The following is a 14,613-nucleotide window of genomic DNA, read 5'->3' as shown; positions in this document are numbered from 1 at the left end:
TCAAGAACCCAAGCTTTGTTGATCATTTTTCTTCAAAGGATAATTCTTACTGCTTAAATAAGAGCGTGAGTCAATCACCAAGCCTGAAATCTAACCATACTTGTGGTATTTCAAGCACTGATGAACAGGTATTAATAAAGCCAGGAGAAAGTGTTGGTTCAAAACCAACGTCTTAGATTGCCTGTGACATGAGATTGAGAAACCAGCTGCAATAGGACATGAAGGAACCTAAAGAGGGATTGAAATCTTCTAGATCTTGATGAAGACAGTGGATCCATGAAGGTAGACATTTGTCAGAATGTATTAGGTGGAGACTTAAAACGTACTAACGTTATGATATGTAAATTATGTTTAATGAAGTTGATACAAAAATTAGAGATTAGAACAATTATGTTTTTTGAAATCGCTTGAAATTCAATTTTGTTCCCCAGATGCCTACTCCTTTTAAACGTAAATCCCTTTATAAAAACCAGTTTACCGCAACTTAGTGCAACCCACGTTTTTTGTGTGTCACCATTAGACTAGGTCCCATGCAGGCAACAGAAGACATAGGAGTGAATGTCAGAGACAAGAGCCTGCAGAGGAGTCAGGGCCGCCACCAGCATAAGACACCAAACCAGGCAGAACACAGCTCTTGCTGGTTCCTTAAATTTAGGGATTCTGATCTTTGGAGGAGGAGGAGCGAAAATACTTCTTAAAGACCAGGTCAAAAATAGCTGTGTTGGTGACTCTTGCCGTTTGGTTTCAGTGCTGATTTTAACACCTTTAGCAATCTCAGGTTTAAAGCTAAGTTATTCTGGCACTTGGTAGGTTAGAGCCCTAGGGATGATCCTATCACTGGGGGTTATTTCTCACTGAAGTGTAAGAACCTGTATAACTGTAAGCTGTATGTGTGAATTCTGAGCATTTAACCAAATGCCATGAATCTGCTGCGTTAAGTTTTCCTTCCATCCTGAAGATTCTAATAGCTTGTCATGAAAATCCACATTCTAATAGCTGTCATGTCCAGCTGAGTGTGGATTTTTTCTTTGTTGATGCTGGCCCACTTAGGCCCAGGTCCAGTGACTTAATGAGCCGTTGCAGGGAGCATTCACTGGAAATAGAAATGAAACCAACTCCCTTTATTTAACTTGGAAAGGAGTCATACTGCTGGAAAATAATCTTAGACCTCAACTGACCTGGGTTCTGCCACCCTAGAAATGCAGACCCAGGGAAGCAAAGTGATTTGACTAAGGACACTTGTGTAGTTAGGGCAGACTGTGGCCTAGAAGCAAAGTCCCCTGTCTTCCAGTACTAGACCACATTTCCTTCATTTTAATAAGTTTAAAACTGACTTTTATGAACAGTCCCATGTCCAAAACATCCAATTATCCATTTGTCCCATTGTGAGGAGCCTTAACTCCATTTAAAAACCTTCCAAGAGACAGAATATAGATGTCTTTCACTACCCATTCCAGAATTGCACAGCCTTCCCTGCTAGGAATTTTTATGTGCTATTTTCTTTCTCCTATCCCACTCCACAAAGTGCCACTACCTATTACTTTCTTTGAGCAAATAGAGATTTTAATCATTCTCTTTTTCCTTGATTTCAATTCTCTGAAGGCCTGTCTGCTCCATTTGCCACAGATAACATGCAGAAACTTCACTTGCAATGAAAGTCACACTTCTCTTGGTAGCCTGGCATTTCAGCATTTACAGAAGCTAAATATCTCCATCCTCATTAAATTAGGCTCAAATTGGAGAAGAGAATTACATAGTTAAAAACATAGAGGCAAAATGATGGATTCATGTTATACCTTAATGTAACACATCATGACATGCAGTAGGAGCAGTAGACTAATTAGCAAGCAAGTCGTCTGCTTGGGTTCATCATTTCTGCTGTGTATGTAGAAAGGGATGGCAATTTGAAGGATGGCATTTGTCAGACCCCTTCGGATAAAAAGTGTCTGCTTCAGTAACATGACCTGCTTTCATTTAACAGAGATGGCACCCCATCGTCCAGGAACATGGCAAAGACCCAAATGCTACCCCAAAAATACTGTTTCCAAAGTGGCAGTTACGCTTCCAACTTTATTTCTAAAAATTATTGAAATCCATTGCAATTGTGTCTAAATTGGGGTTTTAATATGCTCTAAATAATATATCCTGCTCTTTTCTTGAGAGCTGGCAAATCCTAAGCAATGCCTGTTAGCAGGTTTTTTGGCCTGGGTCTCTCCCACCCCTTTCTGGTCTTGATTCCTTATCAGTCTGATTGGTAAGAGAAAGGAGAGAGGAACAATAAATCTTCCAGTTTCTCCTGATGTGAATGCCCAAGATATTGTCAGAAGCAAAATGTATGAGGAGTGTGGGTCAGCAACTTGGGAGGAAGGGATGGTTTTCTGCTGTGGTAAAGCAGAAAAACCCTGTCATGGAGTTTGGATTAACAGAACCTGCCCGGAGGGGAGCCGTGCTCTTTGTGTGGCTGATTAATGTCACTCCTGTAAAGACAGCACTCCAACAACAGGGCTAGTCACTGAACAGGAGGCTTGGAGAACCCAGAATCTCCTGCCTAGGGGATCAAAACTCAGCTGAGTACCTCTCAACAGGGCTGAAGAGAAGGCTGCAGGCCTCGAACAGAGGTGATACAATTAGATTCCAGCTGTCTGTCCCAGTAAAGGAAACGCAGGCAGCTATTAAAAGCATCTTCCCTTCTGGTCTTGCTGCTGCAGAGAGTGGCAGTGTGCAAATCCAGCCCCTACCTTTCCTCACTCAGCTATTCACAGCACCATGGCTTTCAGAACAGTGTGTCAGAAATTACCTTCTTCCCTAACTCATCTTCAGGCCTGAAGAGAAAAATTTTCCAAGCAGAGATCTTCTGAAATCCCTAAGGGGATCGGACAAAGAGCTTAGGGAGAACAGGACTTTGCATGTTGTTCCTCATGCCTACCTAAAAACGCAGGTCGCACCAGACAAGTCCTTGGTGAATGCAACAGTGGAATGGATTTTGTAGCTCCCAGCACATGCGTTAATGAAAGTCCCTGCATGAATTTCCTGCCTGCTTTTCTTGTTGGCAAGAACAGTGTACCATATGCTGGGGGTGGATGTTAATTCTGTAGGGAATGTGTGTGATTTGAAAACCTGTGTGGTGTATTTATGTCAATCGCTGATGTGTTTCCATAAATGCATTTTTGTGGCTTTGAGAGGCATCCTGAGACCACTGAATCAGTCAAGGCAGCTTCCAGGGCACACAACCTATTCTGACACCCAGACAGGGCTATTGTTTTCCAGGTGCAAGCTTGATCACCTATGCAATCCTCTGTGTATTCACCTCAGGAATTTATGTTGAAGAATTTAATCTTGCAGCCACTCCAGAAGTAGCCAGAAAGCATCCCTAAATGTCTGCTCTGGAGCCTTATTTCAAGGAGGCAGCAAGAGAAGAGGAAAGCCTTCTTATTTTTAATCCCAGCATCAATAAAATCACAGGTTGATGTTTATACATCACAGGGCAGTTGTTTCAGAAAAAAAAAAAGAAAGTAAATGATGAAACTTTGAAAAAAATGGACTCTCTGGAATGGAACCAAGAACAGGCTCTCAGCGTTGACCTTTTGGTTAAAGCCACATAATGCAATTTATGTCATCTCTCCAGATATATGATTTTATTGGTTTGCTGGGAATTTGGGCTTAAGGGAAATTGTATATTGGGAAAGTAAAATGTTTAGGTCTTATTATTGCCAAATGATGTGTTATAATAAGAAAAAAAAATGGATAGGCCCTCCCCTCTAAGAGCTTATATTCTAAGATTCTGTGATTCTCAAAAGACATTTTCAGATGGTTGTCATATCTAAAGACCCCTGACTAATGACTATCTTCATCAAGAGTATTTAGGATCAGAATGGTGCTTGTTCAGCCTACAAAACTGTTACAATTTACTTCTTATAAATCCTGACAACTAAAGTGAACTTGAGGTTTATAAACTGTTTCGAAGTGCTGAGATCTTCTAATGAAAACAGTTAAATCAATATTCAGAACCACAAGTCAGTCCAACCGTTATTCAACAATTCATTGGTTATTGATGGACATTTCTTAGTTTATATGTTTCAGCTTTATTTCATAATAACATAAAATGGTATTTTGGTCACTAAGTAGATTTTCTGAAATCATAGGGCAGGAGAGCACCCTCTGACTAGATCCTCTCCCTTCCTCGATGGAGTGCTCCAGGCTCACTGACGCTTGGATTTCATTTTTCCCTCTATAATCCCTTATGACCTCATTCATTCTCATGGCTTTGTGTAATATCTGTACACCAACGATGCTCAAATTTATAGCTCTAGCTTGGCCCTCTCCTCTGAACTACAGCCTTCTCTATGTAACTTCCTACTTGACATCTGCACTTGAATATCAGGTGCACATCTCATAGTTAATCTGTCCAGAAAAACCTAGTCTTTCTGCAACCCTCCCCATCTCAGCTAATGACAACCCCCTCTTTCCAGTTGCTCAGGCCAAATCCTAAGGGTCATTCTAGAAGCCTCTGTTTCTCTCACATCCTATGTCCTGCCAGCTCCACACACAAAACACTCTCGCCACCTCCAAGTTCAGAATACAACCAGGACCCCCTCATGTCTCACCACCTGGGTACTTAGGACAGATGTAGAACCTGACTCCTTCTCACCACTTCCAACACCATCTGCCTCGTTCAGGCCACCACAGTCACGTACTTGTCTTGCTGTAGGAGGCTGCTGACTGGTCTTCCTCCTTCCTTTCTGGCTGCCCTTCCATCTGTTCATGAGCAGAAGCCAGAGGGATACTGTTAAAATCTACGTCACATCTTATGACTCCCATCTTACAGCCCACCAGTGGCTTCCACCTCACCACCACTACAGCCTCACTATAATGTAAAATCTCAAGAAATTTTGGACTTGTCCATTGCTAGACCCTCCAGCCCCTAGAAAGTGCCTGGTATATTCTAAATAAACCGGCGTTAATGTAATCAGTTGGTTTTGGTTGGTTTCTATTTCTCTTTCTGTGCCACATCTTTTACCCCTGCATCTATTAGCCTCTGAGAGTTTTTCTTAAAGATTTGTGGGGAGCCTGTTGTATGTTAGGACTATCCAACTATTTCTGATATCTGTTTCCAGTATTTTCCCAGTCTCTTTGCCTTTTAATTGCATTTTTCCCCCACAAACTAAAATTTACATTCTTGTAAGAGCACAGCTGTTTCTGTCCTAACTTTTTTTCTTGCTGTGACTCTTCAAAGGTCTGCAAAGCAGTAACATTCCAGGGCAGATCATCTAGCCATGTTCTTTCCCACTCATGTTCCTGTGTCTTTCCCACAGGCATCAACAGGAAAGTAGTGTACTCCCTGGCAGACTCAGCTGGTGGGGTCTTCTCCATTGACAGCTCATCTGGCATCATCATCCTAGAGCAGCCACTGGACCGAGAGCAGCAGTCTTCTTACAACATCAGCGTGCGGGCCACCGACCAGAGTCCCGAACAGTCCCTGTCGTCTCTCACTACTGTCACCATCACCGTCCTGGACATTAATGACAACCCCCCTGTGTTTGAGAGGAGGGACTACCTAGTGACGGTGCCTGAGGACACCTCGCCTGGCACCCAAGTCCTAGCCGTTTTTGCCACCAGCAAAGATATCGGCACAAATGCTGAGATTACTTATCTCATCCGGTCTGGGAATGAACAAGGGAAATTTAAGATCCACCCCAAGACAGGTGGGTAAATAGCACCATACTTAGAATGCAGAGCTTTAGCTGGGCATGGTGGCTCACACCTGTAAACCTCGTACTTTGGGAGGTGACTCAGGAGGATCCAGTGAGTCCAGGAGTTCAGGGCTAGCCTGGACAACAGAGTGAGACCCTGTTTCTACAAAAATTTTGAAAAACATTAGCCAAGCATGGTGGCATGCACCTGTGGTCCCTGCTACTTGGGATGCTGAGGTGGGAGAATTACTTGAGCCCAGCAGTTAGAGGCTGTAGTTAGCCACATTCCTGCCATTGCACTGCAGCCTGGACAACAGAGCAAAACCTTATTTAAAAAAAAAAAAATTCAGGGCTTCACTATATTCTGCTTCTCCTCCTAATACTCTGGCAACCCTTCCTGGTGGACTCTTCTTCCCCCTATCTCCTTCACAGAAGAAACACATCTGGTAGCAGGGCCCACGTGCAGACCCCAGAGTGCCCTCCAGCTTCTAAGCATGCCTCCTGCTAAATTGTAAGCTCCTTGCTGTGGGCTTACTTTGCAAATATCTGATCCCCAGGTTGGCTCCAGGATTTCTAGATGGGAGGGCCTAGGGGCAGCAAAGTGGTTTCTCAATGGGGAAAGGAAATAGTGTTTGCATTCTAACAACGAGAGTTTGTTTCTCTCTCTTTTCTGTTTGATGTTATGGGTTTTTACCTAAGTCATATGTGCACATGTTGGAAAATGCTCCTAGGGATGAGCCTCCATGTACAACTGTCCACACCTGGACTACCCCTCTCTCATCACCTGCCGAGGCAGACATTGATAAGTGATCTGCATGGTGATATGCCGCCTTCTCAATCCAGCACCCCAAGTAGAATCTATCAGTGAGCTGGAACTGGTGCTCTGTTTGAACCCAGTTCACAACACTATCATTTCTCACCACACCCTTTTCCAACTATGGGGGAGTGTGTAGCATCACCTAGGGGAAAAAGGTGCTTCAAAATAAAGCAAAAGAACTAGAGAGAACCATGGGATTTTCTCTTCACCAGTGAGTTAAAAAGTATTAGAGGTGCTTCAGGCAAATAAAGACGGTTCTAGACAACAGGCTTGGATTTTTTTAAAGACTAAACATACTCATCCTGGTATTTTTGGAGAGTGTCTAGATTCCTATTCCAAAGTCCTTTTGTGGATATTCTCACTTATTTCCCAATTCCCCTATGAATAGTCAAGGCAGTTCCCATTTGCAGATAACAAAGATGAGTCTCTCACCTTCCAGCCTTTGAACATAGTTCCCCCGTCACTGAAGGAGTATGCACCTGTTGAGCAAGGTGGCAAAGGAGGTCCATTTTCCTTTGGATAATCCAATAAATATAAACAAGAAATCATCATAATTAGCAATGTGTTTTTATCATGGCAAATATATCAGGCTCTTATTAAGTCAAAACAGAACTTCAGAGTGGTAAATAATTACCGCAGTGTCCACTGTTAATAAATGGTTTATCCAACATCTGAACTGAGATCTTTCTGCCTCTGGAATGCATATTCTAATGTAATATAATACCGCTATACTGTAGGGATTCCAAAAATACAAGAAATATAGCCCTAACCCTTAAGTATTGTATTGGAAGGTGAAAATATTGATGGAGGGATTGCATCACAGCTTCTCCTGGCAGTAACTGTTTATGAAAGTCATCATCTCAAATTTATGAGGATTTCCTTATTTAAATATGTGTTGGCCCTAACCTGTCTAGTTATGGCCACTGTGTTTAAACACCGTGGTGAAATGGCTAAGTGCTATTTAAATTTAGCACTTGTTAGCAAGACTGGGATGCAAAATAAGCACTAGAGGTGGTAAGTGCTAAGATAACTTAATTATGGGGAGAAAGAGGCTCTTGTTACAGGTACGATTTCTGTGTTTTGCCTTAAGTGGAAGGAGCCTATTGGCAGTCTTAACGACTAGAGAAGTTGTCTGTCTGGAAATGTAAATGGGCATGACCTTCTCGCCAGTCCTAATGGTTGTTTACTGGATGGGAGGAAAGTAGATGCCCTTGAGAAGTGTTCTACAGGCAATGCAATGACTAACTGCGGAATGCAGGATTGGGTTACCTCCCAGAAAGGGCTAGGATGGGAGGGATATAGCAGCAACACCCAGCTAGCTGCTTTCACATGTTCTACTTACTTAAGCCATTCTGTGACATGGACATTATCATCTGTAGTTGTGGGCACTAAACTCAATATGTGGCTGCCAGGCTGTCTGGTTTCCAGGTCGTTCCTTTTCTATTATGTCACCACATCTTGAGATTTCTGAGGTCTTTGCCCTCTTTGTGCCGTAATTGTTTGAGGTAAGTGTATTTTAACATGGCAAGGCATCTCTGCGGTTAATTCAATTCAGCGAAGTCTGCAAGTATTTACTTGCTGACAAGAATGGGGTCATACCATCACATCCACACATCTCAGCTCATTCATGGTCTTCCTGTGTCCACCTGAGGAATCAGAAGACACATGTCAGGGATGCTTGTTTCTGTTTCCTACTCGTTAGTTGTGTGAGGGTAAAGATGCCAGAGATTTTCAAGCTGCTGAGAGATGTTCATAAACTGTTACAGAAACATGTAAAGACTTTTCATTTCCTCAGTGTTATGTTTGATGGATAGCTGTGCTTTCACTGACAGCATTAATCAGACTTCTGGAATACTTTCAGTAAGGCATTAAATAAACAAATTCCTAAATATCTAAAATTCTTGGCTGGAGAGGATGTTATAAATATTACCATGATTATAGAATTGCTGACCAGTGTTTTTTCCTATCAAATATAAAGCTCCCCACTTTTCTTCAAAGGTGGTATTTCTGTCTCTGAAGTCCTGGACTATGAATTATGCAAAAGGTTTTACCTGGTAGTGGAAGCCAAAGATGGGGGCACCCCAGCTCTCAGTGCTGTGGCCACGGTCAACATCAACCTCACGGATGTTAATGACAACCCTCCCAAGTTCAGCCAAGATGTCTACAGTGCGGTCATCAGTGAAGATGCCTTGGTGGGAGACTCTGTCATTTTGGTAGGTACCTAGGGTTGGGGATGGTTCTAGATGTCTGGGACTAGCCATCCACAATAAAGTAAAGAGGAAAGCAAAGTCTGTCTTGGATTTTCTTCACACTTCCCCCTTTTGGTCTCCATGTGTCCCCAAGTATAGGAGCCATCTTTCTATGGCTCCTTCTGTAATTTGTATATTAGGATGAGTCTGATAGATTAATTTATATCGAGGTATAAGTGATTGATAATCACTTATTTCCCAGGACCATATCTTTTTTGAGAAAATGAAACAGACCATGGGACTACTTCTTAATGATGGACCCCTACTTAGATGTGAACTTAGATGATAGTTTATTAGGTGGCTAGGAAGAATCCTTTTTTTTTTCTTTTTGGGGGGATCTGTTGCACAGCATGATGAATATAGTTAATAGTGGTATACTGTACATTTCCAAATGGCTAAGAGTAAGTTTCAGATGTTCTTACCACAAAAAATTCTAGATATTTGAGATGATTGATATGTTAATTAGATGATTTAATTATTACACATTGTGTTCATAAATCATAACATCACTTTGTACCCCATAAATATATGCAGCTATGATTTGTCAAATTATGTTTTAAAATTATTAGATTGCTGAAGATAGAATAAAATCCCTGTCCCTCTTCCCCCTACACACACAGACACGCAGAGTTGGGCAGCTACAATGGGGAGCAAATCTAAGACTGACTGGCCACTCTTAAAGGAGCCTTTTCCAGAAGGATGTTTTTTCTAACAGTAAGAACAAGCCATGTATCCTGAGAACTCAGATTCTCATAGACCACAAATTACATTTTGGAACAATGAGTCACCTCCTCACCATCCTTCCCCATCCCTTGGCTGGCAGGTCCCTTTCATCCAAGTCATCTCATCGCAGGATGAGGGTGGAACAGCCCTCTGCTGGAGGACAGTGCATTCCTTACACCTCAGAAGTGCACTCCTCAGGCCCGCTCGCTTTCCTGGAAAGTACATGACTGTTTCCGTACATATAAATTTCAACATCATCAACCTGGAGCAATCGACAGAGGGGCAGTACATTTGCTGTGTGAGAAGGGGAACTTTCTTGGCTTCCTTAACATGGAAATGCATAGGCCTAGAGAATCCCTGACTTAATGGCAGAGACCATTCCTTGCAGGATTGGGAAGAAATCAAAGCATTCCTTTCTGTTAGCTTTGGGTTCTAACCATACTGTCTCAAACCCTGAGAAAAGTCAGTCCTAACAGGCGTCAGGCTGTGTGCAGGTAAAAATTAACACAATTAAAATGGCAGCTGTGGACCTGATGCCACCCTCCTTCAGCTGACCAGTCATCCCTTCTGCTGGGGGCTTGGTCACCAGCGTTAGAGAGCACAGCTCCTGAGAAAACTGTCATAGCTGCACCCATTTAAGCAGACATGGGACTCTAAGAATCAACCTTTGCTCTGTTGTGTCATGTCTTTTCTTTGTTATGCTTGTTTTCCATGAAGCTAATAGCAGAAGATGTAGACAGCCTGCCCAACGGCCAGATCCATTTTTCCATTGTGAACGGAGATCGGGACAATGAATTTACTGTGGATCCTGTCCTGGGACTTGTGAAAGTAAAGAAGAAATTGGACCGGGAACGGGTAAGCTAGTTTAGGACAGTCTCCTGGAATCAGAGGCACAAGCTCCAGGGGTATAAATGGTAAGATTCTCCATTCTAAGTCATGAAAGTAGATAAGGATGGGCTAAAATGCAGCATGAAACATGAGTGTTAGACCTTTGATAGAATTTTCTACCTATAATAGATGCTGGCAATCTCTTAACATACAGAGGTTTTAAAGAAAAAGCACATATTTATCTTTTCAGGTGGTTTGAATTTTAGTCCTGCCTAGAGCAAGGGAACAGAAAAATACTTTCAGGGTTAGGACCCTGTGGTCCTGACTTTATGAACAACTGTAGCCCTCAGTGAGCAGAGACAAAAAGATTACCTGAAGGCATCTAGGTCAGAAAAAATAGTCCAAAAAATTCCTCTGTCCCAGGTTAAATGAAGTTTCTAAACATTGTCTTTTTGACCAAAAATATGCATCTTCGAAGGGAAATTAAATATGGAAAAGGATGGCATGGTAGTGATCAGACAGCTCTACTGGTTGACACATGCTTATGATTCCAGAAATATTAACATTGGTACGTGAGGCAGAGCAGTGGTGACAGCTGTTGCTCTGAGCAAAGGCCCAGAGCCTGGGTCCTAACCAGGGTGATTTTGTACCCCAGGGGACATGTGGCAATGTTTGGGGACATTTGGCAATGTTTGGAGACATTTTTGGCTGTCACAACTAGGCCAGGGTTGTTTCTGCCTGCCACTTGACAAAGGTCAGGGATGCTGCTGCACATCCTAAAATGCACAGGTCAGCCCCCAAAACAAAGAATTATCCAGACCCAAAGGTCAGTGGTGCCAAGAATCACCTGGTCTAGAAAATCAAACTAAATATGGTTGATCTTTAACCACGCCAAGCCTGAAGGTCCGGTTCCTCTGCGTATGCACGGAAGGAAGCAAGCACTACACCTGTTTACTGTCACCCCTTTGTACCTTGGCAGGTGTCTGGATACTCTCTGCTTGTCCAGGCAGTAGATAGTGGCATTCCTGCAATGTCATCAACTGCAACTGTCAACATTGATATTTCTGATGTGAATGACAACAGCCCAGTGTTTACACCTGCCAACTATACTGCTGTGATTCAGGTGAGCAAATCTTGCCTGCCAAACACTTGTCTCTGTATAGTCAACTCTCTTCCTCTGCTGTGGTTTACTCATTGTGGTTTATTGTTACTATTACTTAATGTTGTCTTATGCCTTCATAGGGCAAGTGTGAAAAGAAAGTAGTTTTTCTACCACGCCGATTAATAAATGTGAGTGAGAACTATTAGGGAGTGGATTTTTTTCCAAGTGTCAGGTGCTTTATGAACACTGTCTCTCCCCACAACAGCTCTGTGAAGAGGGACGGCAGATTGGCCCCCACTTTACAACTGGGGGGCTAAGGATTTGTGAGGTTAAGTAGTTCACCCAAGATCACGTAGCTGGTAAGTGGCAGAGTCAGGATTTGAACTTGGGACTGTTTTCTGCAAAAGAATTCCCTTTCCCCAGTGGCAGGCTGCCTTTAAGCAACTTTATGCTATTCTGGCAGATGACAGAGATTGATATACATTATCTCATCAGTCAAAGACAGATTGGGCATCAGGATAGAGCTAGTACTCATTAAAATTAATCTTCCATAAGCTATTCGTTTAACACTTTAAATTCACTTGCTCTTTAAAATCAGACTGCAGGATAGAATAACTGACTGCTGGTGTTCTGCTATCAGAAAGAGTGACTCTTCCTCCCATCTATTTTTTGTTTAGTTAGCACACTGCTAGGTGCTGAGTGTCCTCTACTTCTCAGTATTTCTAGGAGCTGAAAGCCCAGCTTTAGGAGGATCAGGAAATCCAGCCCAGGAATACTGTCAGTGTAGAGGACTTAGAGGAGACAGAGTGATGTGCATGTCTTGGAGGGCCACAAGTATTCTAGAGAATCAGCTCTTGCCTGATACACTTTGGCCTCAGAATCACCCCTAAGGAGTCCCAGGGCTTTGTGGGTGGAAGGTGAAATGTGAGTGGGCCCGGTCTTGAGGGTCCCCTTTGGAATAACATTGAAGAATTTGAGCCTGACCATTCATAGCTGCCCTCCTCAGACCCCAGGGCCCCTGAGCTGTCCAGCAATCAGACTGGGAGGCAGCCTTGAAGCAAGCAGCTGTCTGCTGGTTCCCACCTCTTTGAGAAATCTGATTCCTTCCCTGGTGGCGTTTTGGTTTCCCCTCCTCTCTGATGCTTTTTCCAGCAGCCATGCATTCTCACCACACTCTTGCTTCCCCAGAGTCTACACCTTCCTCCATTTATCTTTCTCTCAGCTCACTCTTCTCCATGACTGCTGCTCACAAGGGTGCTCTCTGCCCTCATAGGCTCTGTTTGCTAACCCCAAAACAAAGTGGGCTTCTACTCAACATTCAGTTTTATGACACGCATCGATCAGCTCGACAGACTATTTTCAAATGCGCTACAGGAGGTCAATAGCGAAAGCATGGAGAGGCTCAGCCCATGAGTGATGGTGGGGCCCCTGTCCGCAGCGCGGGCGTGTCTGTGTTACCTTACACCCTTGTTCTCAGATGGTGACCCTCAGGGCCACGTTGTCTCTCTCCCTCTCCTCCATGCAGGAAGCGGACTTTAGAGAATGAGCAAACAAATCAGTCGGTCTTGTGTTTTGTGTGCTGCTGAGTACATTGTCAATGTGAAACAGTAAATGTATGCCTGGCTATGGTGGTCCCGCAACTGATTCCAGAGGGAGACAGTGTCTAGTTTTTGATGACCAAAAGGACACTTGTGAAAAGGAACAAAATAGAGGTCTCTGCAGTCCTTTCCTCTTTCTTCTTCAAAAGATGTGCCTCCCTTTTCCCAACCTAGAATGACTTTGTTACTCCAACACATGGTTTTCATAAGTCTAATTTAGCACATAAAACTTGACTGGGCCTGCCATCCAAACCATAGTGTATCATCATCTCCATCTCTGCAAACCAAACTCGTTTAATCCTTACGTCCACGATGCCAGGAGGCCTGAGCTGATAAAACTGACTCTGGGCCCAAGCTGTGGTATTGCTAAAATCTGAACAGGGGAAAGGAAACCAGTGCCTGCACTACAGATGATTTAATTTGGCATTTTCAAAGTGAGGATAACCTTTGACCCAAGAAGGAGCTTTGCATTCCTGTACGGGGAAAAAAAGCAGAGAAGTTCTGCAAAATAACACTTACGTAATAGAATCAGGATTTCCAAAAATTCTGACAAAATTAAGGATTCCTTTTCTGTTCATTGTCAAATTGAGGAATGTTTCACCCCAATCCCCTTCCCTAAAGGAACATGGCAAAACTGTGTTCTGGAGAATGAGGTAAACCCCATTTTCCACTGGGAATATGCCTTTGTATATTGACTAGGAAGTTGCCAGGATGTCCCTCCAGAAAATCCAGTGCTGTAACATTGTGTCTTAGTGTAGGGCCTCAGCATAATTGTGTTGCGATATGTGTGTGTGAAGAAGTGTCTCCCCACACCTAATGGGGCTCTTCAGGTCAGCTCGGGCATTGCCAGCTAGGCCAGGGCAAGGTGTGCCCAGCCCCATGCTCAGAACCTGTAAACCCATGCAGCTCCAAGTCCTGTATTCACACCTGTAGAGGATTGTCCCATGGGGTGGTTGTGGGAAGCAGCCAAGATAAGAAACATGACGCTTACAGACACCAACATGTTTTCAGGAGACAAGATAATATCGCAGGAATCCCTTCTGCTGAAAGCCCAGTTTTCTAGCTCAGCACTCTCAGCCTGTAATGATGGGTTTTTTTTTTCAATGTGAAGAAAAGTGTAATTTTATCTTCCTTTTTACTATATATACTCTTTTATGCAGGAAAATAAGCCAGTGGGCACGAGCATCTTGCAGCTGGTGGTGACAGACAGAGACTCCTTTCACAATGGGCCTCCCTTTTCATTCTCTATTTTGTCGGGAAATGAAGAGGAGGAGTTTGTGTTGGACCCTCATGGGATCCTGCGGTCGGCTGTGGTCTTCCAGCACACAGAGTCTCCGGAATACGTGCTGTGTATCCAGGTATGGCACCGCGCTCTGTCTCCATCGCGCATTCTTTCTCATGCTTGTTTCTGTGCCTTTCAGTGGATTTTTTCTTTGCTGAGTAAGTCAACATATTACCATGCAGGAATGTTCCCCTTTTAATCTCAAATTCAATTTCACAGCAATAAAAGCTACCTGTGTGTGTGAAATTGAACAGGAAGGGAGGGAAGCATCATTGTTCAGGAAGGACATTCCTGTAGGATGTGCCCAACAGATGGTCGCTGGGC

The 14,613-nt window shown here is 43.3% G+C and overlaps 1 protein-coding gene across 4 annotated transcripts in view; it reads left to right on the top strand.

Moving 5' to 3' along the window:
* FAT3 (FAT atypical cadherin 3) overlaps positions 1-14,613 on the top strand; it is a 662,573-nt gene that overhangs the window by 590,699 nt on the left and 57,261 nt on the right. For all 4 annotated transcript variants that reach the window (XM_032295797.1, XM_032295795.1, XM_032295796.1 and 1 more), the window contains 5 exons: positions 5,313-5,702; positions 8,506-8,720; positions 10,197-10,334; positions 11,287-11,430; positions 14,168-14,365. In XM_032295797.1, the coding sequence (XP_032151688.1) occupies positions 5,313-5,702; positions 8,506-8,720; positions 10,197-10,334; positions 11,287-11,430; positions 14,168-14,365 (1,085 nt within the window). The remainder of the gene's footprint in view (positions 1-5,312; positions 5,703-8,505; positions 8,721-10,196; positions 10,335-11,286; positions 11,431-14,167; positions 14,366-14,613) is intronic.

This window comes from Sapajus apella, unplaced genomic scaffold (genome assembly GCF_009761245.1).
Source record: "Sapajus apella isolate SASKATOON/1434 unplaced genomic scaffold, GSC_monkey_1.0 scaffold34, whole genome shotgun sequence".
NCBI lineage: Eukaryota > Metazoa > Chordata > Mammalia > Primates > Cebidae > Sapajus > Sapajus apella.
This window is presented reverse-complemented; position numbering and strand designations above follow the sequence as displayed.